The 27,380-nt window shown below is 47.5% G+C and overlaps 1 protein-coding gene across 1 annotated transcript in view; it reads right to left on the bottom strand.

The window, feature by feature from the left end:
- The window catches only part of LOC144769415 (cilia- and flagella-associated protein 337-like), an 817,111-nt gene that overhangs the window by 331,244 nt on the left and 458,487 nt on the right, over nt 1–27,380 (bottom strand). Inside the window, exon 18 of the mRNA XM_078653507.1 lies at nt 26,182–26,357. Within this exon, the coding sequence (XP_078509633.1) occupies nt 26,182–26,357 (176 nt within the window). The remainder of the gene's footprint in view (nt 1–26,181; nt 26,358–27,380) is intronic.

The following is a 27,380-nucleotide window of genomic DNA, read 5'->3' as shown; positions in this document are numbered from 1 at the left end:
TCCCTCCCTTGCCCTAGGCAGTCCTATGCAAAGTCGCGGGCATCGTCACAGTCAGTCTGCTGGCATTGGTTCTGTCGGGGGTGGTCAAAAGTGTTCGGTCTGCCCGCTCTGTCATTGCTGGCGTCGTTTGCGTGCCCTCGTCCCTGTCCTCTATTTTTCGGCCCACCCGCTACGTCTTTTGCGTCCCTATTTTTGTACATTTCTAGCAGGACCGGGCACTGGGACTTCCAATGCCCATATCCTTTGCAAAACGCACACTGGTTCTCATCGAGGTCTGTTCGCGGAGCGCCGGGTGCGGGTGTGCGGTCTCTTGGGGGTGGATTTCTAGGAGCATTTCACTGGTAGTTTCCTCTATACTGTTCCCTTCCTGTCGTCACTCCTTGCAATTGAGCAATCATCACTCGTTCTTTCAAGTCCTTTTTCTTTTTCTCGTTCTTTTGCCGTTCGTAGTATTGAGCCATCTGAAGGATAGCCGCGGGTTTGGAGGCAGCCCAACTACTTTCACTAGTCTGCAGTTTTTGCGAGACTTCTGGTGTCAGGCCTTTTACAAAGTTCTGGACGAACAAGTGATGTCCGGTCGCAGAGGTCATGTCCTGGCCACTGTAATCGGAGAACACCGTTTCGAACCGGGAGAAATATTCTGAGGCGTCTTCCTGTGGTTTCTGGCAGCAGGCCGTTACTATCGACCAGTCCACCTTCTTTTCTGGTACTATGGTTTTCAGTTTTAGTACTATTTTGTCTGGCAGGTCTAGAATCTATTTCAAGGGTTTCTGTCCGGGCTCTCGCTGTTTGTCTACGCCATCGAGTTGTGACCAGGTATGTCCGAACAGCTCAAGGTGGTCGACTTTCCGGATTTGCTTCCACACATCAGCTGGCAGACATAGCCCGAAAAACAAGTCGATGTCCGCTAGGGTCATAATCGTCGAACCCAAGGCGGTACTTAATCCTGTGTAGAAGGCAGTGGGGTTCTTTCGTAGATCAGGCAAGGACTTTCGGAAAGTCAGGATGTCTTGCCGATCCCAGGGTTGGTAGAACCAGTTGTACACTACCCTCCCTCTCGCATCTTTGTGGTTAATATCGTCGTGTGTTCCCTGTCCTCGTGAGGGAACCCAATAAGGTGCCGCTTCTCTTATTGGCATCATAGTGTCAGTTCTCTCGGTCTGAGGTTCAGTCGCTACAGGGGTCGTGGTGTCGGCTTCTAATCTTTGTTCAGTGAGGTGGCGGAAGACTTCAAGCGTGCGCGAGAAGAGGTCCGTCACATCACCCTCGCCCTGCTCTCCAATGTCGACTTTTCTATACAGAGTCGTTAGGCTTTCAGGACCTTTGTTACGATACCGGTCTTCATAGGCGTTAAGGGTGTGATAACAAAAACGTGCAACAAAGTGTCGTTTGTGGTTATCAGCATATGTATTGCATATATCTGTCACGTAATCTTCGTTTTCTTTCCGCTCTACTAGCGTCTTTACAATCTTATCAATCCCTGCTCGTTCATTCTTACTCAATCGATTGAGCCTAGCAGAGTCTTTCTTCTCAGTTTCGGGCTCATCTAATGTTGCTGTTTGCGCTGCGCTGAGTACAAGGGGCTCGGCCGGCGCGGAGGCAGTGAGGACCGAGGCTCTGGCACTGCTCTCATCTGTGCTAGGGGGTTGCGTGCGTTGCACTAGAGGTTGGGAAGGGGCGTATGGAGGGGGCATGTAGATGATCGGGGGACCTAGCAGTAGATCATCGTTCGCTCGCTGCTTCGAAGGTAGCTCAGGGTAAAGCGTAGAGGGTGTTCTAACGGGACATTGGCTCGATGCCTCGGATTCTTGCTTCAGTCTAGCTCCCTCTCTTTCCTTTATCTCTTCTTTCAACTTGCTCGCGGCTAAATGAGCTGCTTTTCGCAATTCTTTCTCCAGTCTGACTTCGTTTCTTTTCTTTCGTTGTTCCGTCTCCTTGCGCCACATGCCGAAACTATCAAGCATAGTGGGCGTTGTTTTATTGTTACAAAGGGCTGTTTCCAGCACGCTTATTTTTGCGTCATCGAAGGATCCTATCAGTGGCCACTGACTTTCCTGATCCTTTTTAGTATATTTATGCCATAACTTACTATAAGCTACGGCGACTAGTCCATACTTTAAAAACATATCCTTATTAGGGGTGCCTTCCAGAGGAGCCGGATGATCCACCTCTAATAAGCGGTCCGGGCTGAACCAACTACTGATCAATGGGGAGAAGATAGGCATGACGGGTTACAATGGGGACAAAAGTCTGCACTACCTATCCTTCACTACTTTGCGAAGACTAGACAGAATATTTCTATTCTACAGTATTCGCAAATAGGGAATACCCAAAGAGAGAACCAATTCCAAACAGTCAATGTTCGGACAAACAATCAATCAATCAAATGAGGAATCAAATAGGCGCGACGGGTTACAACGGGGGCAAAAGCCAGCGCTACCTACCCTTTCACTGCTTACAAAGACTAGACAGAATATCTCTATTCCATGTTATTTGTAAGCAGAGAATACCTCCAAAGAACCAATATCGAACAATTAATGTTCGTTCAATCAAACAATCAGTGGCGAGAAAGAAATAGGCACGACGGGTTACAACGGGGGCAAAGGCCTGCGTTACCTATTCTTCACTATCTGCAAAGGAGGACAGAATACTTTTATCCTTCCCCGTTTGTAGGCAGAGAATTCTCGAGAAAACAATCCTCGAACAAACAATGTTCGGGCAAACAATCAATCAGTGGGGGAGAAAGATAGGCACGACGGATTACAACGGGGGCAAAGGCCTGCGTTACCTACCCTTCACTACCTGCAAAGGAAGAGAGAATACTTTCTATTCCTCTCCGTTTGCAGACAGAGAATCTCCAAGAGAACCAACAATTCGGAGAGTAATACTAGTATTTTCCAATCAATCAATCGAATATTTCACAGTTTGTCGTGTTACACGACCTTACCCGGACCGCATGGACAGTTTCCTGTCTTCCGATTCCAGCGCCCGATCGTCCTCTATCTCCTGTCATGGCACTCCTGATGGTTCCCAGTCAGGACCGTAGATCACTCGAGAGAGGTCTGCTCGGAACCAGTGAAGTTCGGATGATCGGCTGCCAGACGAGGGTCTATCGGGCAGGTGCACTTCCCGATCGTGGCAGTCGTTCACTCCGTCGTCAGGACCTCTCCCACTGGATCCACGTGTCGCTGATGGGCCCCACGTTTGGGACGCCAATTGTAGAAGAAGGGGTCAGGCAGATCAGGTCGATTACCCCTTTTCAAGGTTTGCCCGGCGTTAGCCGCCTCTCACCCAACTCACGGTTACCAAATAAAGAGGCAGGCGCTGGAGACTGGAAGGCAGGAAACAGGAGTTTATTTCCGACGGAGCAGAACACATCAGATCGGACAACGAGGTATCGTTTCGAGGTGCTCTAACCGCATCTCTGAGGCCTGGCCTCTTATACACAGGTTTATGGCTTTATTACATTTATGACATCCGTGGTATTGCTTTGAAGTTCAAAAAGGCATCGTTGGAATCCCCGGTTAAGGCCCGTTCTCACACATATCTACAGTAGAGGTCCCCACCCAAATCCAGGCATGATGGCTATCGCGCAGCTGGACATTCCGCTGGGAACAGGAATGTGGGCGATCGGTCGGATCTAGGGGTGTGAAGGCATTGATCAATCCCCGCTCCTTTGATGTGGGGAGAGGTCCTACTGTAGGGGGCAATAAACTGCATCTGTTGAACTATGTGATGGCCTGGGGTCAGGCCGGACAATCGGGCAGGGAGGAAGAGGTTATCAAAGGGCCTGTTCTATGAATGAGATGAAAGAGTGAGGGGGTGCAGCACGGGATGTGGCTCGGAGACAGGGTCGCACTGGAGGTGCGTTTATGACCCAAGCAGGAGAGACCGGGGGCTGTCGGGGATGCTTGCGAGGCTGGGGAGTGAGGGGGAGAGAGAGAGACGCTGGCTATCGGGAGTGGGCAGAGAGGCCATGGCAATCAAAATGGTTGCTGCTTACGCGCACGTATGGATCTGAAAAGGACAAGATGGCGCCGATAATGTTTACGCCACAATCCAGATTTTAACACCACGATAGTGCTTTTCGGCACCGTCCATACTGCTCATTTCATCTGCAATGCGTCGCACCACACATGTCCACTGCTTCTAAACTATGAGGACATCTTAGAATGGGATTGTCCTTAGTGAACAATTGTTTATCGTTCTCAGATAGCCAACATGAGGCGTCAAAATGTGGCATCCATGTTGGAAGTTCAAAAAAAATGATACACGTTGCAGAGCATCATTGCAATATGGCAGTCCGCTGCTATGGTTGATTGTATTTTTTATTTTATGATATAAGTAAACAATTTCTGCAGCATGTGTAATTGCTATTGCGTATTGTTGAGCTTTTTTGTGCTCTATTGTTCATGAGTAAGTGGGTGAATGCAAAAATAAATGAAAGGGTAGATGATTGAATTAATGGGTGCAAGGATCAAAGTCAGGGTGCACTAATGATGACATGGGGAGTGCCTAAACTCACCAAAGGCTGTAGAGGCACTTTCAGTTCTAATCCACACAAATTGATATTGGCAATGCTTGTTGTAATTTTGTAAACCTTGAAATAGTCCCTTTAATCGAAGTATTTTTAAAAGAAATAAAGAGGATTAAACTTAAATGATGAAAGCATTAAACGTTTCTTGTTGCAATCGATCAGCAAACAAGCTATGCCAAAATCCCCACATGGCGATTCATTTCCTTGCAGATTCCTGATGCTGTATTGCAGTCTAGACGCGTGAAATTTAAGACAGTGCGACATGACCCAGACAGGGATGAATTCTCATCCAGGAACTCTGCAATCCTATCCACAAGGCTCACCTTTTCAACTCTCAAGAGCAGGCTTCCCAGACAGTGCTCGCTGCCAGCGTGGGAGAGAGAGAACCCACTGACATAAACGATGTGCAAGGTTTTCTAGAGGAGGCTATCTTTCCAGTCCACCGAAGGCTTTTTCAGGGGGCAGTTTCTTTAACTTGTAGGGATTTCTCAAAAAGACCAGGGTCTGAGTAGGCTAGAGCGAGAGACACACAGGCGCATGACTGGCAGAGAATGGAGGCACGGGAAGGAGAGAGGGAAAAAGAGAGAGAGAGGGAGGGAGAAAGAGAGAGAGATAGAGAGAGAGAGAGCAGAGAGAGAAAGAGAGCGAGAGATATGTGGAAGGCAGTTTGGATGTACAGGACAGAGACGAGGCAAGTGCCATTAAATGATTATTAGGCCCCATTGAAGTACTCCTGTTGGAGGGTGCTCTCTCGCGTTTACAGTTGCCCTGCATTGATCTTTAGAGACCTGGGTGCTGTTTCTAAAGATGTTGGGAAAGCTGTATCTAATGAACTGGAGGATGCATACTCTCACAGCAGATCACCCCATTAGTCCGTACTGTACGGCTTTATGTAAAGCCCTAGTTAATAGGGTAGTCTATTGCACACATGAATACATAATCCATAATGTATGAGCTGCACGCTTGTTTAATACTAAAAATGTCAGCTCTGTTAAGAATGTCTTCCAGATTCTGATTGTTTGTACTTGTGTTTCTACTTTACTTTTATTACAATGGACTGTGTATCGGCCTTGGGTATGTAAAAGTTGTTTTGAATCCCTGATTGGCTGGTGTGTGCTGTCCATGAGATTTGCGCGTGATCAGAGAAGTGGAACTGATTGGCCAAAAGGATCAGAATGAGAACTTTTTCTTGATTCTGTTCAGGGCATTCTCTGCTACAAATGAGCAGTAAGATGTTAGTGGACTGTTGACCTAGTCTCATTAGTGGTCTGATTCACAAACAGAGTAATTACTTAAGACATGCGTTCATTTATGCGATCACTGCTCATAATGTTTAAAACCTTTCCAACTCACATACTCATAAATTTACCAGGTTTGAGGAAAGATGGTGCAGCAAATTATATTTCCCGATAAATTCAAGACTGTTTATCAAACCCTATGGAATCACAGTCTATGTATCTTTAGACTTTAAATATTTCTATTATATTAAAACCTTTACTTAATATAGTTTTGAATATTTCCTGCAGTTTGTTTCTCCTTGCACCACCTTTGAAACCTCCAGTTACTGATGCATCAACATCAAGTTGGCAAGCGCGAGTGAGGAAAATCCACCTCCTGGCAAGATTTTTCCTTGTTCGCGATCGTCAATGTCAAGTTGGCGAGTGCGAGCATGGAAAATCAGCCTCCTGCCGAGAGTTCCCAACACTGATGGTCGGATTTCTCATTGAGAGTGGTCGCGTATGCTAGCGACAACTCGCGTGAGAAACAGCCCTTTGGCGTTGCGAAGGCTGCCACTCAAGTAACAAATCTACTTGAGTGGCAGAAAGGAAGCAGCGCCTGCTTGCGCTGTACATGGTGCCGTTCATGATTAATGCAGAGTGCGGACAAACACCTGCCATTGAACATCACAGTGAACAGCATTTATCTAACGCACTCAGCCACTTCCAGAGCTCATCGTAGTGCAGCTGAGTTTTTTTTGCACTTCACGGAACTCTGCCAACTCCGCCCTCAGTTTTACTAAGCCATGCTGATGGAACAGTGGCCAGCAGTGCACAGTTTCCACACTATGTGAAATTATTGTTTAGCTGAGAATGAGCCTGGACTACGGAAGCTCATTAGAATTGCAACAATACAGCACTGCACTGCTGACCCTTCTCATGTCCCCTCTTAGGCCATCAGGAAACAGTGCAATTTTGAACAGACTTGAGCTAAAACCACAATGACACACTTATGTTTCCATATTTTTGGTAAATAGCTCCACTCTCCACACCCGAGCATGGAAAGATTGACATATCCAGTTTATTGAGACTGGGAGAATACCAGAAGTGATTTTTGCTTTCGATTCAATGAGATGGAGTTCATATTGCGTACAATGTACAAGAAGTGCCTGGTGATGAGGGTAGTCTCTAGAACTGCTGTTCGATTGGCTAATAGAGCGAGGAATGCAGCTGTCATGGCTCAGGAATGACTTTCACATCTTTTATATGTTGAATCATTGTCTATTATTTTCATTGTTAGGTGCAGACGCTTCCAGAACTAAAGTGTGCTAGTCCATAAAGCACATTTATTAAAGAATTTCTGGAGATAACTTCATGTGTGGCTCACTGATGTAATTATGTATTCAATGCATACCTCGTTACAGTGATTGATTACTTGAAAACCGATGTGAGTAAGACATATGCTGTGCACTGGTTGTAAATTGCAAAAATTTAACTCACGTGAAAGCATGAATACTAAAATAAGATGGCCATGAACATTTATATAAGGATGAACACAAATGTGTAGTACAGTCTTCTTATTTATTTTACCCTGTGAAATGTCAATTTTTGTTCCATTTTAAATCAGGAATGTAAAAGAACGTACATTTCTAGTAGCCTTGGGCACATTTTTAATTATGCCAAATGCGTGATTGTGCCAGCGTGAGTAATTAAGAGCAATTTGGGCATAAAACCTACCGCAGTAGCACAGGAACAACGAACTAAGAGAGAGGGAGTGGCTGCTGGCTGCTGCTGTTCGTCTCCTGTAGCATTTAGTGCTATTTTCGAATTGCAAAATTCATCCTCGGGCACATTTTGCATGTGAGGGTGTATTTTGCACTGTGAAAATAGGGATTAATGCTGGACTTTGCTTTAATTACAAGTAATTTTGTGGTAATGATGAGTAATTACTCTAGAGAGAATTACTCAAGTTACGCCCACCCCACATTTTTATTTAGCTTGCTCCATTTGTGCTGGTCAGCTTGTTCTTGGTCTGTAGCTTTCATTTATATTACAAATCAGTGTATTGTATGTAGACTACTGACTGAAGTAACTTCCCATACTGATTCCAGAAAGGAAGTGACAATAGAGACTGAGCGGTACAACAAAAAACCTTTTCCCACTCTACATTTGTGCACGTCGAGAAAGACATGTTTTTGGCACATTCACTAATTCCCTAGAGAATTTCAGCATGTGTAAAACATGCTACTGGAGTTCAAATTAGCTTGGACATTTTGAGCTCGTAGATGGGCTAACATGTGTTGCTTGTGCAGGTTTCCGTGCATCCCTCCTTCACAAAGGGATGTGCTAAAATCTGTGCTTGGCACTTTTTATTTCCCTACAACAGTTCTCACCTACTAATGCAAGGTTGCAGTAGGGAAAGGCCCAACAAAGAGAGAGACACTGCAAAGCCCGTACGGCACTGCCCATGAAATACATGAGCAAAGGAGGAATATTTAAACCCCCATTCAGAACTCAGTGGAGGAATCCTAAAACTACGCTGGGGTGACAGAAAGTGAGGGTAAGACATCAGAAGGCCCTCTGTGTGGCCATGTGCTTTGTCCAAGACAATGTGTATCAGAGCAGAAGGGGATGCATTGTTTTGCACGCAGGACTAGATCAAACCAGCAAATATATCGCCTGTACATGCTTCCGGCCCCTCCTCCTGCCCGCTGGTCCCAGTTACAGGCGCGGTGCGTCCATTGGGGCGTAGGGGCGTAGCCCCACCAGCCACATGGACCCGCATCGCGGCCGCGGCAATCCTTTAACAATATGTACAAGTGTGTACACATTACAACAAGTCAGCCGTGGGACACACCCGGTGATTTCGGAGTGCGCAGGGGGGTGGGGTGGCCTGCTGCAGCTTGAGTCACGTGACAGACAGTCCAGTCCACACACACTCAGGCTGCAGCAGACAGACCGTAGTGCGCAAGTGCAATTTGGGTTGCAACTTGCCCAAGCATGCGCACTGTAAGTTCCCCAGCGGGACGGTGGGGTACTTGTTAGCCTGCCGTAGCCCGGGTTTACAAGGGGCGACAGGGCGAGCAGCAAATGTGCCCCCCTAGCCAATCCTGGCGCTGCATGCTGGTCCACCGTGCAGCATCCATCATTGGATGCCGCACTTGGGGGTGGCACACACTGCCTCAGCCACAACTTAATGGCCAATCACTGCATGGCTTCACTGTGTGAAGCCATGCAGTGATTGGCCATTTCACCGGGATGCATGCATTTACGCGCTGCTGTGACGTCGCCGCCGGTTCCCTCATCCAGAGACGACCGTGTGTGAGTAAGCTAGTTGAATTATTACAGATTATCACATAAATATTTATATTACAGTTGCACACTGTATATTAGTGTAAATCGCATGCGATTGAGACTGCTTTTTTAACTTTTAGAAGTGTTGTATAAGTGACAGGCGGACATTTTAGTGGTATTCTTTTTATCTGACGTGTTATCTGACATGTTAGAATGACAGGTCGTTTTAGTGGTATACAACTGTTACCACGCATTTTTTACAACGCAATACCATAACCACGCATCTTTTACAACGCAAGTACTTTTACCACGAATACCTTTACAACGCATTACACTACAACGCAGATACTATTACAACGCATACCGTTACAACGTAAGTATAGGTAAGTTTATCTTTTTTTAAAAACATTTATTAGGGGTATTGGGTTTGGGTTTTGGGGTACAGGGGTATTTTTAGGTTTCAGGGATGGGTTTGGGTTTTGGGGTACAGGGGTATTTTTAGGTTTCAGGGATGGGTTTGGGTTTTGGGGTACAGGGGTATTTTTAGGTTTCAGGGATGGGTTTGTGTTTTGGGGTACAGGGGTATTTTTAGTTTTCAGGGTTGGGTTTGGGTTTTGGGGTACAGGGGTATTTTTAGGTTTCAGGTTTGGATTTGGGTTTTGGGGTACAGGGGTGTTTTTAGGTTTCAGGGTTGGGTTTGGGTTTTGGGGTACAGGGATATTTTTAGGTTTCAGGGCTGGGTTTGGGTTTTGGGGTACAGGGATATTTTTAGGTTTCAGGGCTGGGTTTGGGTTTTGGGATACAGGGGTATTTTTAGGTTTCAGGGTTGGTTTTGGGTTTTGGGGTACAGGGGTATTTTTAGGTTTCAGGGATGGGTTTGGGTTTTGGGGTACAGGGGTATTTTTAGATTTCAGGGTTGGGTTTGGGTTTTGGGGTACAGGGGTATTTTTAGGTTTCAGGGATGGGTTTGGGTTTTGGGGTACAGGGATATTTTTAGGTTTCAGGGCTGGGTTTGGGTTTCGGGGTACAGGGGTATTTTTAGGTTTCAGGGCTGGGTTTGGGTTTTGGGGTACAGGGATATTTTTAGGTTTCAGGGCTGGGTTTGGGTTTTGGGGTACAGGGGTATTTTTAGGTTTCAGGGCTGGGTTTGCGTTTTGGGGTACAGGGGTATTTTTAGGTTTCAGGGTTGGGTTTTGGGGTACAGGGGTATTTTTAGGTTTCATGGTTGGGTTTGGGTTTTGGGGTACAGGGGTATTTTTAGGTTTCAGGGTTGGGTTTGGGTTTTGGGGTACAGGGGTATTTTTAACATATATATTTACAAATTAATAAATAAAAATTAATATAATTAATTAAAATACTTAATATTAAAATAATACATTAATAATTAACAAAAAATATTAATAATAATTACATTATTTTAACATATTATATACTTACCTATACTTACGTTGTAATGGTATGCATTGTAATAGTACCTGCGTTGTAGTGTATTGCGTTGTAAAGGTATTCGTGGTAAAGGGTCCTGCGTTGTAAAAATTGCGTGGTAATGGTCTGCGTGCTAAAAGTATGCGTGGTATCATCATATATCCCGTTTTAGTGCATGCAGAATGCAGATTCAACTGTAAGGCGCCCCCGTCTCCCAAATACAAACATACCTAAATAAAGAAAGTATTTAACCTACCGTGCAAAGGGTGGCTGCCACATAGAATTGAAAATTCATTCGAAGGTAGTTACATTAAAATATATATATATTTCTATCGTAGAGACCACTAACAATGCCTGTGTTCGGTATATCCCTGTGAATTCTTCTTTGTATTTAGGCAGAGTTTATTTTTGGGTCCCTTGCAAACCTGTGGGCAACTCCAAGTTATTGATTCAAACATGTAGACTTCCATGTAGCTCGAACCTGGCCACATGTTTACACAGAAAGGGAAAATAGGGGCACTGTGCCACCATCTCTAGAATTGAGAGCCAAACACGAATCCTTGCACCCTGACTCCATTTTTTATATGGACTGTTGTGCCAGCCCAGCAGACATATTTTGGAATATGTATATTTTTAATGAAGGTTAAAGTCACACATTAAGTTGCTTAAAAATGAAATCAATCACTGACCAGTATTAACTTGCTGTTCGCGCAGCATCTTTCAAAATATTTTTTTCAGATTTTAAAATATTTAATTTTAGATCTTATTGGAAAAGACACAGAATTGGGTTTCAATAGTATTGCCATTCGGTTGCGTTCAATGATTGACTGGAATGGTGACTTTGGTATCCAAGTTCTTATCCTGAAGTCTGCAAGAGTTGTTTGCATCTTTAGTGTCTTGAATAACTATGATTTTTGAATAAATCTTAAACCGCTGCACTTTGTGCACGCACTAAAATGCTAATGTATGGTTAAATGAATGTGAAAACATAGCAGTTATAAAATGTTAACTGAATGAAGCATGCATCTTGCTAAAGATCAGCAAAAGAATACTCAATACTAACAAAAGTAAACAAAAAATCTCATTAGGCAGTCTCAGTATGCAGGGTGTAATTTATTAGGGAGTTGCCTCAAACTTATTCCTGGCCTGTGTAGATTGGGTTAGCTTGCGAGTCCATCTTAAACTGCCTAGAGGCCTGTTTGTGCAGAGGAATTTCCTAATGTAATTTACTGTATGCGACATCAACAAGCAGATTTGTTTTAAATAAATGAATCCCCAGATAGAGGGATTTCAGGTGACGGCCAGCCGGAAATAAGTAGCATATGGATCTGGTCTTGAAAGTAAAAGCTTCCTTTACCTAATGTCTGACGAGTGACGGAACACATCTTTCCATGGACTTTGTTATACTCTGACTCGGCTATGCAAGACTGATTCAGCGGAATGCGGTAAATAGTTCGACAAAATGGCAGATTATTTTTAACATTGTTGGTCTCGTCTCACAATTTGTAACTAAATTAATCTCAAGCGACTGCATTTCACACAAGCTTTCAAATGACGAGCTAAAATATGGAAAGATTATCTGGTTCTCAGTTAAAAGAAGCACATGCAATTTAACCTTCATTGATGTTTGAAAGATTATGGTCTTGTTGTTGCGGTCTCATGAATATATAGACTACTGTTTCCGCATATACTCTCTTTGTTCCTCAGATAGAGTGGGTTCTTTTAGACACATTTTGTAAGTTTCCCTAAGTGATAGTTTAAATTACTTGTAATTAATTATGTTCTGGTGAATGCCGAGGGTTTGTTTATCCTCAAACATAAGTGCAGAGGTGCGTTTTTTCACCATGGAATGTGGGCACCGTTAACACTTTTAAATAAAGACGTTGCCTTTTTGTCTTTTTCTGTGACCTGGTGCGTCATCCGGGGAAACCTCCAGGTAGCTGTGTGTCAAGTGCTCCAGTGTGCTGCTAGGAGTGTCCTAATCTAAACAGATGTTGGGATTTGGGTGACCAGACCAGGTGACTCTATATTAGCCGGATAGCACTTTTTTTTCATTAAAGGGCATTATTACAGATACTGTGAATAAAAAGCCAAAAGTTGTTCATTCAGATGGAGAAGCAGTTATATTATTATTAGTGAAGGAGTGGATATGGGTGTTGGTTAGGAGGGTTGGCGATGGACAGGCCGGCCTGGGGGTCACCAAGGACGGGGTTAGATATTTTTTCTGCTGGTATTAATGTACTTTGGAAGAGGTCAGGTAATGTCTGAGTAAAGTTGGTACGTGTCTGCTGGATGTTGACATTAGGGCCCTTGTTGAGATGTATGTATGATGCTGTTTGACGTGAAGTGCTAGTAGGGATAATATCGGTGTGGAGGTTTTGTATTTATTCGGGGAAGTGAGGGTCATCCTAAAACGCCTCTCATATGTTGACAAAACTTTGGTCGGAAAGTGCCTGGTACTAAAGTTGTTGTCAAGGACAGTGAAGTCTTATAGTGCCTCTGAAAGGGGGTTTAGTCATTGAATATCCCTGACTTGGGGCGAGGGGTCAGTTAAGAGGAATCACTGGCAATGAGGGCAATTGAGGTTGCAGAGGATTTCCACGATCATTGTTGCTTCCAGTTGTGGCTGTCCTGTCAATGCTCTTACCGTCAGTGATGGTTGTGTGGGCAGTGATTTGTGTTGATTTCCCAAACAATGCATGGCTGTGATGTTGCTAGCCGTGAGTGCTGATAGCTGGTGATTCTGCAGGTAAGGTTTGAAACATTGTGTTGCTGGAGTTGGAGGTCTAATGTGTTTGTTCCATTTGGAGACTACACAGATTTTACTGATCAAATGGCATATTAAGTACATTTTGTTTCACCTTAACACTATCATCTGTGTGGAAAGACATGCGTGATAGTCGCATGCATTCTAATGGTAAAGGTAAGGCGTGGTTCCCAATGCTTTGTGAAGGCTGTTTCCCAACTGCTGTGCAACTTCTTCTACGCTTAGAGCTGAGATTTCCATGAAAGTCTTATAGTCTGAATTCAGCACCTGAGCATAATAGGACGGAATGTATGAAGCTCTGTGGTTATACTGAATAAGCAGCTACCTATGTTATGCCATCTATTAATGTAATAACTGCACTTTCAAAATTGCTTTATTAACCTTCCTGCTTTCTCAAATTTGCTTGAAAATGCACGATTTTTCTTCTTTTTTTTCAAAATTTTCTTGGGGGCGGGGGGTAACCACCCCAAACCCCCCTTTTGGGGTTTGGGCTCGCTCGCTACGGTGCTGTATGCAAATCACTTTGCATCCCACCACTTTCAAATGTCACCCACCGCCCCTGCCCAGTTATGAATGGTGCACATTCACACATAGGAAAATGTTTTACGCTCATTTGGATTTTGAAACGCTTCATGTGGAACTCATCCGTTACAATATCATACATTTTGGTGATTTTTCTTTCTTATTTCAACGGTCAAAAAGGATGCCCTCCTATCCTTGAAAGGAGTAATTCTCTAGCTCTTGTGAGAGTGAAATTAGTTGGTGAAAGTTTCGGGGAATACCCATGAATGAGTACATTTGGAGCTGTTCCCAAACTTTCCATGGGATACTTGCCCAGAAAAAAAAAACGTTTCTGCTCCTCAGAGATTTATACAATAGAAATATGTGTGAAAAAACATATTTTGTACAAGTGTAAAATCACTTCACAAATGTGGCTTTACACTCATGGGATCCCCAGCAAAGATCATTAGCTACCCCAATGTAGCTGTCAGTAGTAATTACCAAGTTTAGCACGACTAGGCTGTGATGCAGGACATTATGCAGACTATGATACAATGCAAACACAACAATGATGGACAGAATGTGGATCAATGTCACACATTCACCCCAGTCCAAAGATCTGGGCCCAAATCCATCGTTTTTCCACTCCACACCACCCTGGGTTAGACAATGGCGATATGCAAATCAGCGCTGACCCTGTGCCCCATGGGAACAGTCCAGTCCAAACTACAAAAGCCATGTCCTTCCCAGAACGGAAACAAGCATCCGAGGACCGGCCCGGTTTCGAGGTAACACCTCTCTTCAGCCCGGCTAGCTTGATTCCAGTGGTGTGGAGTGCCTGGGACTCACGTCTGAGCATCCCCAGTACACTTAGAGCGGTAACTGCAAACACAACAATGATGGACAGAATGTGGATCAATGTCACACATTCACCCCAGTCCAAAGATCTGGGCCCAAATCCATCGTTTTTCCACTCCACACCACCCTGGGTTAGACAATGGCGATATGCAAATCAGCGCTGACCCTGTGCCCCATGGGAACAGTCCAGTCCAAACTACAAAAGCCATGTCCTTCCCAGAACGGAAACAAGCATCCGAGGACCGGCCCGGTTTCGAGGTAACACCTCTCTTCAGCCCGGCTAGCTTGATTCCAGTGGTGTGGAGTGCCTGGGACTCACGTCTGAGCATCCCCAGTACACTTAGAGCGGTAACTGCAAACACAACAATGATGGACAGAATGTGGATCAATGTCACACATTCACCCCAGTCCAAAGATCTGGGCCCAAATCCATCGTTTTTCCACTCCACACCACCCTGGGTTAGACAATGGCGATATGCAAATCAGCGCTGACCCTGTGCCCCATGGGAACAGTCCAGTCCAAACTACAAAAGCCATGTCCTTCCCAGAACGGAAACAAGCATCCGAGGACCGGCCCGGTTTCGAGGTAACACCTCTCTTCAGCCCGGCTAGCTTGATTCCAGTGGTGTGGAGTGCCTGGGACTCACGTCTGAGCATCCCCAGTACACTTAGAGCGGTAACTGCAAACACAACAATGATGGACAGAATGTGGATCAATGTCACACATTCACCCCAGTCCAAAGATCTGGGCCCAAATCCATCGTTTTTCCACTCCACACCACCCTGGGTTAGACAATGGCGATATGCAAATCAGCGCTGACCCTGTGCCCCATGGGAACAGTCCAGTCCAAACTACAAAAGCCATGTCCTTCCCAGAACGGAAACAAGCATCCGAGGACCGGCCCGGTTTCGAGGTAACACCTCTCTTCAGCCCGGCTAGCTTGATTCCAGTGGTGTGGAGTGCCTGGGACTCACGTCTGAGCATCCCCAGTACACTTAGAGCGGTAACTGCAAACACAACAATGATGGACAGAATGTGGATCAATGTCACACATTCACCCCAGTCCAAAGATCTGGGCCCAAATCCATCGTTTTTCCACTCCACACCACCCTGGGTTAGACAATGGCGATATGCAAATCAGCGCTGACCCTGTGCCCCATGGGAACAGTCCAGTCCAAACTACAAAAGCCATGTCCTTCCCAGAACGGAAACAAGCATCCGAGGACCGGCCCGGTTTCGAGGTAACACCTCTCTTCAGCCCGGCTAGCTTGATTCCAGTGGTGTGGAGTGCCTGGGACTCACGTCTGAGCATCCCCAGTACACTTAGAGCGGTAACTGCAAACACAACAATGATGGACAGAATGTGGATCAATGTCACACATTCACCCCAGTCCAAAGATCTGGGCCCAAATCCATCGTTTTTCCACTCCACACCACCCTGGGTTAGACAATGGCGATATGCAAATCAGCGCTGACCCTGTGCCCCATGGGAACAGTCCAGTCCAAACTACAAAAGCCATGTCCTTACCAGAACGGAAACAAGCATCCGAGGACCGGCCCGGTTTCGAGGTAACACCTCTCTTCAGCCCGGCTAGCTTGATTCCAGTGGTGTGGAGTGCCTGGGACTCACGTCTGAGCATCCCCAGTACACTTAGAGCGGTAACTGCAAACACAACAATGATGGACAGAATGTGGATCAATGTCACACATTCACCCCAGTCCAAAGATCTGGGCCCAAATCCATCGTTTTTCCACTCCACACCACCCTGGGTTAGACAATGGCGATATGCAAATCAGCGCTGACCCTGTGCCCCATGGGAACAGTCCAGTCCAAACTACAAAAGCCATGTCCTTCCCAGAACGGAAACAAGCATCCGAGGATGCCCAGTGCGCTGGGGATGCCCAGACGTGGGTCCCAGGCACTCCACACCACTTGGAGTCAAGCTAGCCGGGCTGAAGAGAGGTGTTACCTCGAAACCGGTCCGGTCCTCGGATGCTTGATTCCGGTCTGGGAAAGATATGGCTGTTGTAGTTCGGACTGGACTGTTCCCATGGGGCAACAGGGTCAGAGCTGATTTGCATAAAGCCATTATCTGACCCAGGGTGGTGTGGAGTGCAAAAAAACGATGGATTTGGGCCCAGATCTTTTGACTGGGGGAGTGTGTGACATTGATCCACATTCAGTCCATCACTTGTTGTTTTTTGCAATTGCCGCCCTAAGTGCGCTGGGGATGCCCAGACGTGGGTCCCAGGCACTCCACACCACTTGGAGTCAAGCTAGCCGGGCTGAAGAGAGGTGTTACCTCGAAACCGGTCCGGTCCTCGGATGCTTGATTCCGGTCTGGGAAAGATATGGCTGTTGTAGTTCGGACTGGACTGTTCCCATAGGGCAACAGGGTCAGAGCTGATTTGCATAAAGCCATTATCTGACCCAGGGTGGTGTGGAGTGCAAAAAAACGATGGATTTGGGCCCAGATCTTTTGACTGGGGGAGTGTGTGACATTGATCCACATTCAGTCCATCACTTGTTGTTTTTTGCAATTGCCGCCCTAAGTGCGCTGGGGATGCCCAGACGTGGGTCCCAGGCACTCCACACCACTTGGAGTCAAGCTAGCCGGGCTGAAGAGAGGTGTTACCTCGAAACCGGTCCGGTCCTCGGATGCTTGATTCCGGTCTGGGAAAGATATGGCTGTTGTAGTTCGGACTGGACTATTCCCATGGGGCAACAGGGTCAGAGCTGATTTGCATAAAGCCATTATCTGACCCAGGGTGGTGTGGAGTGCAAAAAAACGATGGATTTGGGCCCAGATCTTTTGACTGGGGGAGTGTGTGACATTGATCCACATTCAGTCCATCACTTGTTGTTTTTTGCAATTGCCGCCCTAAGTGCGCTGGGGATGCCCAGATGTGGGTCCCAGGCACTCCACACCACTTGGAGTCAAGCTAGCCGGGCTGAAGAGAGGTGTTACCTCGAAACCGGTCCGGTCCTCGGATGCTTGATTCCGGTCTGGGAAAGATATGGCTGTTGTAGTTCGGACTGGACTGTTCCCATGGGGCAACAGGGTCAGAGCTGATTTGCATAAAGCCATTATCTGACCCAGGGTGGTGTGGAGTGCAAAAAAACGATGGATTTGGGCCCAGATCTTTTGACTGGGGGAGTGTGTGACATTGATCCACATTCAGTCCATCACTTGTTGTTTTTTGCAATTGCCGCCCTAAGTGCGCTGGGGATGCCCAGACGTGGGTCCCAGGCACTCCACACCACTTGGAGTCAAGCTAGCCGGGCTGAAGAGAGGTGTTACCTCGAAACCGGTCCGGTCCTCGGATGCTTGATTCCGGTCTGGGAAAGATATGGCTGTTGTAGTTCGGACTGGACTGTTCCCATGGGGCAACAGGGTCAGAGCTGATTTGCATAAAGCCATTATCTGACCCAGGGTGGTGTGGAGTGCAAAAAAACGATGGATTTGGGCCCAGATCTTTTGACTGGGGGAGTGTGTGACATTGATCCACATTCAGTCCATCACTTGTTGTTTTTTGCAATTGCCGCCCTAAGTGCGCTGGGGATGCCCAGACGTGGGTCCCAGGCACTCCACACCACTTGGAGTCAAGCTAGCCGGGCTGAAGAGAGGTGTTACCTCGAAACCGGTCCGGTCCTCGGATGCTTGATTCCGGTCTGGGAAAGATATGGCTGTTGTAGTTCGGACTGGACTGTTCCCATAGGGCAACAGGGTCAGAGCTGATTTGCATAAAGCCATTATCTGACCCAGGGTGGTGTGGAGTGCAAAAAAACGATGGATTTGGGCCCAGATCTTTTGACTGGGGGAGTGTGTGACATTGATCCACATTCAGTCCATCACTTGTTGTTTTTTGCAATTGCCGCCCTAAGTGCGCTGGGGATGCCCAGACGTGGGTCCCAGGCACTCCACACCACTTGGAGTCAAGCTAGCCGGGCTGAAGAGAGGTGTTACCTCGAAACCGGTCCGGTCCTCGGATGCTTGATTCCGGTCTGGGAAAGATATGGCTGTTGTAGTTCGGACTGGACTGTTCCCATGGGGCAACAGGGTCAGAGCTGATTTGCATAAAGCCATTATCTGACCCAGGGTGGTGTGGAGTGCAAAAAAACGATGGATTTGGGCCCAGATCTTTTGACTGGGGGAGTGTGTGACATTGATCCACATTCAGTCCATCACTTGTTGTTTTTTGCAATTGCCGCCCTAAGTGCGCTGGGGATGCCCAGATGTGGGTCCCAGGCACTCCACACCACTTGGAGTCAAGCTAGCCGGGCTGAAGAGAGGTGTTACCTCGAAACCGGTCCGGTCCTCGGATGCTTGATTCCGGTCTGGGAAAGATATGGCTGTTGTAGTTCGGACTGGACTGTTCCCATGGGGCAACAGGGTCAGAGCTGATTTGCATAAAGCCATTATCTGACCCAGGGTGGTGTGGAGTGCAAAAAAACGATGGATTTGGGCCCAGATCTTTTGACTGGGGGAGTGTGTGACATTGATCCACATTCAGTCCATCACTTGTTGTTTTTTGCAATTGCCGCCCTAAGTGCGCTGGGGATGCCCAGACGTGGGTCCCAGGCACTCCACACCACTTGGAGTCAAGCTAGCCGGGCTGAAGAGAGGTGTTACCTCGAAACCGGTCCGGTCCTCGGATGCTTGATTCCGGTCTGGGAAAGATATGGCTGTTGTAGTTCGGACTGGACTGTTCCCATGGGGCAACAGGGTCAGAGCTGATTTGCATAAAGCCATTATCTGACCCAGGGTGGTGTGGAGTGCAAAAAAACGATGGATTTGGGCCCAGATCTTTTGACTGGGGGAGTGTGTGACATTGATCCACATTCAGTCCATCACTTGTTGTTTTTTGCAATTGCCGCCCTAAGTGCGCTGGGGATGCCCAGACGTGGGTCCCAGGCACTCCACACCACTTGGAGTCAAGCTAGCCGGGCTGAAGAGAGGTGTTACCTCGAAACCGGTCCGGTCCTCGGATGCTTGATTCCGGTCTGGGAAAGATATGGCTGTTGTAGTTCGGACTGGACTGTTCCCATGGGGCAACAGGGTCAGAGCTGATTTGCATAAAGCCATTATCTGACCCAGGGTGGTGTGGAGTGCAAAAAAACGATGGATTTGGGCCCAGATCTTTTGACTGGGGGAGTGTGTGACATTGATCCACATTCAGTCCATCACTTGTTGTTTTTTGCAATTGCCGCCCTAAGTGCGCTGGGGATGCCCAGACGTGGGTCCCAGGCACTCCACACCACTTGGAGTCAAGCTAGCCGGGCTGAAGAGAGGTGTTACCTCGAAACCGGTCCGGTCATCGGATGCTTGATTCCGGTCTGGGAAAGATATGGCTGTTGTAGTTCGGACTGGACTGTTCCCATGGGGCAACAGGGTCAGAGCTGATTTGCATAAAGCCATTATCTGACCCAGGGTGGTGTGGAGTGCAAAAAAACGATGGATTTGGGCCCAGATCTTTTGACTGGGGGAGTGTGTGACATTGATCCACATTCAGTCCATCACTTGTTGTTTTTTGCAATTGCCGCCCTAAGTGCGCTGGGGATGCCCAGACGTGGGTCCCAGGCACTCCACACCACTTGGAGTCAAGCTAGCCGGGCTGAAGAGAGGTGTTACCTCGAAACCGGTCCGGTCCTCGGATGCTTGATTCCGGTCTGGGAAAGATATGGCTGTTGTAGTTCGGACTGGACTGTTCCCATGGGGCAACAGGGTCAGAGCTGATTTGCATAAAGCCATTATCTGACCCAGGGTGGTGTGGAGTGCAAAAAAACGATGGATTTGGGCCCAGATCTTTTGACTGGGGGAGTGTGTGACATTGATCCACATTCAGTCCATCACTTGTTGTTTTTTGCAATTGCCGCCCTAAGTGCGCTGGGGATGCCCAGACGTGGGTCCCAGGCACTCCACACCACTTGGAGTCAAGCTAGCCGGGCTGAAGAGAGGTGTTACCTCGAAACCGGTCCGGTCCTCGGATGCTTGATTCCGGTCTGGGAAAGATATGGCTGTTGTAGTTCGGACTGGACTGTTCCCATGGGGAAACAGGGTCAGAGCTGATTTGTATAAAGCCATTATCTGACCCAGGGTGGTGTGGAGTGCAAAAAAACGATGGATTTGGGCCCAGATCTTTTGACTGGGGGAGTGTGTGACATTGATCCACATTCAGTCCATCACTTGTTGTTTTTTGCAATTGCCGCCCTAAGTGCGCTGGGGATGCCCAGACGTGGGTCCCAGGCACTCCACACCACTTGGAGTCAAGCTAGCCGGGCTGAAGAGAGGTGTTACCTCGAAACCGGTCCGGTCCTCGGATGCTTGATTCCGGTCTGGGAAAGATATGGCTGTTGTAGTTCGGACTGGACTGTTCCCATGGGGAAACAGGGTCAGAGCTGATTTGCATAAAGCCATTATCTGACCCAGGGTGGTGTGGAGTGCAAAAAAACGATGGATTTGGGCCCAGATCTTTTGACTGGGGGAGTGTGTGACATTGATCCACATTCAGTCCATCACTTGTTGTTTTTTGCAATTGCCGCCCTAAGTGCGCTGGGGATGCCCAGACGTGGGTCCCAGGCACTCCACACCACTTGGAGTCAAGCTAGCCGGGCTGAAGAGAGGTGTTACCTCGAAACCGGTCCGGTCCTCGGATGCTTGATTCCGGTCTGGGAAAGATATGGCTGTTGTAGTTCGGACTGGACTGTTCCCATGGGGCAACAGGGTCAGAGCTGATTTGCATAAAGCCATTATCTGACCCAGGGTGGTGTGGAGTGCAAAAAAACGATGGATTTGGGCCCAGATCTTTTGACTGGGGGAGTGTGTGACATTGATCCACATTCAGTCCATCACTTGTTGTTTTTTGCAATTGCCGCCCTAAGTGCGCTGGGGATGCCCAGACGTGGGTCCCAGGCACTCCACACCACTTGGAGTCAAGCTAGCCGGGCTGAAGAGTGGTGTTACCTCGAAACCGGTCCGGTCCTCGGATGCTTGATTCCGGTCTGGGAAAGATATGGCTGTTGTAGTTCGGACTGGACTGTTCCCATGGGGCAACAGGGTCAGAGCTGATTTGCATAAAGCCATTATCTGACCCAGGGTGGTGTGGAGTGCAAAAAAACGATGGATTTGGGCCCAGATCTTTTGACTGGGGGAGTGTGTGACATTGATCCACATTCAGTCCATCACTTGTTGTTTTTTGCAATTGCCGCCCTAAGTGCGCTGGGGATGCCCAGACGTGGGTCCCAGGCACTCCACACCACTTGGAGTCAAGCTAGCCGGGCTGAAGAGAGGTGTTACCTCGAAACCGGTCCGGTCCTCGGATGCTTGATTCCGGTCTGGGAAAGATATGGCTGTTGTAGTTCGGACTGGACTGTTCCCATGGGGCAACAGGGTCAGAGCTGATTTGCATAAAGCCATTATCTGACCCAGGGTGGTGTGGAGTGCAAAAAAAACGATGGATTTGGGCCCAGATCTTTTGACTGGGGGAGTGTGTGACATTGATCCACATTCAGTCCATCACTTGTTGTTTTTTGCAATTGCCGCCCTAAGTGCGCTGGGGATGCCCAGACGTGGGTCCCAGGCACTCCACACCACTTGGAGTCAAACTAGCCGGGCTGAAGAGAGGTGTTACCTCGAAACCGGTCCGGTCCTCGGATGCTTGATTCCGGTCTGGGAAAGATATGGCTGTTGTAGTTCGGACTGGACTGTTCCCATGGGGCAACAGGGTCAGAGCTGATTTGCATAAAGCCATTATCTGACCCAGGGTGGTGTGGAGTGCAAAAAAACGATGGATTTGGGCCCAGATCTTTTGACTGGGGGAGTGTGTGACATTGATCCACATTCAGTCCATCACTTGTTGTTTTTTGCAATTGCCGCCCTAAGTGCGCTGGGGATGCCCAGACGTGGGTCCCAGGCACTCCACACCACTTGGAGTCAAGCTAGCCGGGCTGAAGAGAGGTGTTACCTCGAAACCGGTCCGGTCCTCGGATGCTTGATTCCGGTCTGGGAAAGATATGGCTGTTGTAGTTCGGACTGGACTGTTCCCATGGGGAAACAGGGTCAGAGCTGATTTGCATAAAGCCATTATCTGACCCAGGGTGGTGTGGAGTGCAAAAAAACGATGGATTTGGGCCCAGATCTTTTGACTGGGGGAGTGTGTGACATTGATCCACATTCAGTCCATCACTTGTTGTTTTTTGCAATTGCCGCCCTAAGTGCGCTGGGGATGCCCAGACGTGGGTCCCAGGCACTCCACACCACTTGGAGTCAAGCTAGCCGGGCTGAAGAGAGGTGTTACCTCGAAACCGGTCCGGTCCTCGGATGCTTGATTCCGGTCTGGGAAAGATATGGCTGTTGTAGTTCGGACTGGACTGTTCCCATGGGGCAACAGGGTCAGAGCTGATTTGCATAAAGCCATTATCTGACCCAGGGTGGTGTGGAGTGCAAAAAAACGATGGATTTGGGCCCAGATCTTTTGACTGGGGGAGTGTGTGACATTGATCCACATTCAGTCCATCACTTGTTGTTTTTTGCAATTGCCGCCCTAAGTGCGCTGGGGATGCCCAGACGTGGGTCCCAGGCACTCCACACCACTTGGAGTCAAGCTAGCCGGGCTGAAGAGAGGTGTTACCTCGAAACCGGTCCGGTCCTCGGATGCTTGATTCCGGTCTGGGAAAGATATGGCTGTTGTAGTTCGGACTGGACTGTTCCCATGGGGCAACAGGGTCAGAGCTGATTTGCATAAAGCCATTATCTGACCCAGGGTGGTGTGGAGTGCAAAAAAACGATGGATTTGGGCCCAGATCTTTTGACTGGGGGAGTGTGTGACATTGATCCACATTCAGTCCATCACTTGTTGTTTTTTGCAATTGCCGCCCTAAGTGCGCTGGGGATGCCCAGACGTGGGTCCCAGGCACTCCACACCACTTGGAGTCAAGCTAGCCGGGCTGAAGAGAGGTGTTACCTCGAAACCGGTCCGGTCCTCGGATGCTTGATTCCGGTCTGGGAAAGATATGGCTGTTGTAGTTCGGACTGGACTGTTCCCATGGGGCAACAGGGTCAGAGCTGATTTGCATAAAGCCATTATCTGACCCAGGGTGGTGTGGAGTGCAAAAAAACGATGGATTTGGGCCCAGATCTTTTGACTGGGGGAGTGTGTGACATTGATCCACATTCAGTCGATCACTTGTTGTTTTTTGCAATTGCTGCCCTAAGTGCGCTGGGGATGCCCAGACGTGGGTCCCAGGCACTCCACACCACTTGGAGTCAAGCTAGCCGGGCTGAAGAGAGGTGTTACCTCGAAACCGGTCCGGTCCTCGGATGCTTGATTCCGGTCTGGGAAAGATATGGCTGTTGTAGTTCGGACTGGACTGTTCCCATGGGGCAACAGGGTCAGAGCTGATTTGCATAAAGCCATTATCTGACCCAGGGTGGTGTGGAGTGCAAAAAAACGATGGATTTGGGCCCAGATCTTTTGACTGGGGGAGTGTGTGACATTGATCCACATTCAGTCCATCACTTGTTGTTTTTTGCAATTGCCGCCCTAAGTGCGCTGGGGATGCCCAGACGTGGGTCCCAGGCACTCCACACCACTTGGAGTCAAGCTAGCCGGGCTGAAGAGAGGTGTTACCTCGAAACCGGTCCGGTCCTCGGATGCTTGATTCCGGTCTGGGAAAGATATGGCTGTTGTAGTTCGGACTGGACTGTTCCCATGGGGCAACAGGGTCAGAGCTGATTTGCATAAAGCCATTATCTGACCCAGGGTGGTGTGGAGTGCAAAAAAACGATGGATTTGGGCCCAGATCTTTTGACTGGGGGAGTGTGTGACATTGATCCACATTCAGTCCATCACTTGTTGTTTTTTGCAATTGCCGCCCTAAGTGCGCTGGGGATGCCCAGACGTGGGTCCCAGGCACTCCACACCACTTGGAGTCAAGCTAGCCGGGCTGAAGAGAGGTGTTACCTCGAAACCGGTCCGGTCCTCGGATGCTTGATTCCGGTCTGGGAAAGATATGGCTGTTGTAGTTCGGACTGGACTGTTCCCATGGGGCAACAGGGTCAGAGCTGATTTGCATAAAGCCATTATCTGACCCAGGGTGGTGTGGAGTGCAAAAAAACGATGGATTTGGGCCCAGATCTTTTGACTGGGGGAGTGTGTGACATTGATCCACATTCAGTCCATCACTTGTTGTTTTTTGCAATTGCCGCCCTAAGTGCGCTGGGGATGCCCAGACGTGGGTCCCAGGCACTCCACACCACTTGGAGTCAAGCTAGCCGGGCTGAAGAGAGGTGTTACCTCAAAACCGGTCCGGTCCTCGGATGCTTGATTCCGGTCTGGGAAAGATATGGCTGTTGTAGTTCGGACTGGACTGTTCCCATGGGGCAACAGGGTCAGAGCTGATTTGCATAAAGCCATTATCTGACCCAGGGTGGTGTGGAGTGCAAAAAAACGATGGATTTGGGCCCAGATCTTTTGACTGGGGGAGTGTGTGACATTGATCCACATTCAGTCCATCACTTGTTGTTTTTTGCAATTGCCGCCCTAAGTGCGCTGGGGATGCCCAGACGTGGGTCCCAGGCACTCCACACCACTTGGAGTCAAGCTAGCCGGGCTGAAGAGAGGTGTTACCTCGAAACCGGTCCGGTCCTCGGATGCTTGATTCCGGTCTGGGAAAGATATGGCTGTTGTAGTTCGGACTGGACTGTTCCCATGGGGCAACAGGGTCAGAGCTGATTTGCATAAAGCCATTATCTGACCCAGGGTGGTGTGGAGTGCAAAAAAACGATGGATTTGGGCCCAGATCTTTTGACTGGGGGAGTGTGTGACATTGATCCACATTCAGTCCATCACTTGTTGTTTTTTGCAATTGCCGCCCTAAGTGCGCTGGGGATGCCCAGACGTGGGTCCCAGGCACTCCACACCACTTGGAGTCAAGCTAGCCGGGCTGAAGAGAGGTGTTACCTCGAAACCGGTCCGGTCCTCGGATGCTTGATTCCGGTCTGGGAAAGATATGGCTGTTGTAGTTCGGACTGGACTGTTCCCATGGGGCAACAGGGTCAGAGCTGATTTGCATAAAGCCATTATCTGACCCAGGGTGGTGTGGAGTGCAAAAAAACGATGGATTTGGGCCCAGATCTTTTGACTGGGGGAGTGTGTGACATTGATCCACATTCAGTCCATCACTTGTTGTTTTTTGCAATTGCCGCCCTAAGTGCGCTGGGGATGCCCAGACGTGGGTCCCAGGCACTCCACACCACTTGGAGTCAAGCTAGCCGGGCTGAAGAGAGGTGTTACCTCGAAACCGGTCCGGTCCTCGGATGCTTGATTCCGGTCTGGGAAAGATATGGCTGTTGTAGTTCGGACTGGACTGTTCCCATGGGGCAACAGGGTCAGAGCTGATTTGCATAAAGCCATTATCTGACCCAGGGTGGTGTGGAGTGCAAAAAAACGATGGATTTGGGCCCAGATCTTTTGACTGGGGGAGTGTGTGACATTGATCCACATTCAGTCCATCACTTGTTGTTTTTTGCGACTATGATACAATGACGCATTTTAATGTAAACGACAACATTTTTTTTACCTTTTGCTTGCTGTACACTCTCTTCGTTTGTTTGATCCTTGCTCACTTTTGCCTTTATATCCTTAATATATTTGGTAGGTTCCTCTTCACTGATAACTCCTCTCTCCATTTCGGCTAACGTCCACTGTTTCAGTGTTTCTTCTTTATTGGAAGTAGTATTCACGTCACAATAATCCCTGTAACACAACATTAATGAATCAAATAATTTGGTGACTGCAATGAATAACATAACAGAACATGTGTATTTGCAAAACGCACGTTCACCCGTGGGCATCTTGGATCTGAATATTGTTACCCAACTCAATGGTGCTCAGTGAATGGCTGCTGTACACGCTCCTTTCAGATAAAACGTCAGTGAGTTGTAAAGGAATTCATTTTTTAGGAATCAATTATCTTTATTTTAAAGTGGGATATTTATATTAATTTTAAAATGTACAAATTAGTGGTATTTACAATCTGATGCACACATATCAAAACACAGATTTGAATACAAACATGGCAGCAGTGTCTATCATGGGGAAAGTGTTGTAAGATGAGTTTTTAGGCTTAATAGTGGAATAAAATCTTAATCAAGAGCACAAATTATCACACCAGAAGCAAAATCTTATAGACAATCATAGATCTGATGGCAGACATGTATAGTATGGGTAATTGTTGTACAATTACAGTTTTTTTTATCTGGGAATTATTTTCAACATAATCAATGTTAAATAATGTTTTCCCATTCCTCCATTTAAATAAAATTCAGTACAAAGAAAAGAAAGCAAATCTTTTGATGGTGATAAATTATTTGCAAGTTAAATTAAAAAAAGTATTTTGATTTTAATTTTAGAAGTAACATAGGACCTTGTAAATGCTTTTTTTCATTAGCAGCAATGTTATAAAAGTAATTTAAGAATTTAGAAAATCATGGGGCTTTACGGTAAAATGTTTAACACTGTTTAGTGTTTTGAAAAGCATAAAGGCAACATTTATAAACTGCAAAACACCAATTATGAACAAGCAAGCTCATGTTTAGTAAGAGCTATTCAATTTGCAAAGGAGATTAAAACAATTTAACTAGTTTACAAACTGTTGTGAACCAATGTCCGCCACGGTGAGGGCGAATTTGAGGCGTGCGCAGATCGTATGACCCCGGCCATCCGACGCACACGTCCACTTTGACGTTGGACGGCCAGGGATGTCCAACGCATGGGAGG

Source organism: Lissotriton helveticus, chromosome 7 (genome assembly GCF_964261635.1).
Source record: "Lissotriton helveticus chromosome 7, aLisHel1.1, whole genome shotgun sequence".
Classification (NCBI taxonomy): Eukaryota; Metazoa; Chordata; class Amphibia; order Caudata; family Salamandridae; genus Lissotriton; species Lissotriton helveticus.
Note: the sequence above shows the minus strand (reverse complement) of the source record. Positions and strands in the feature narration are given on the sequence as shown.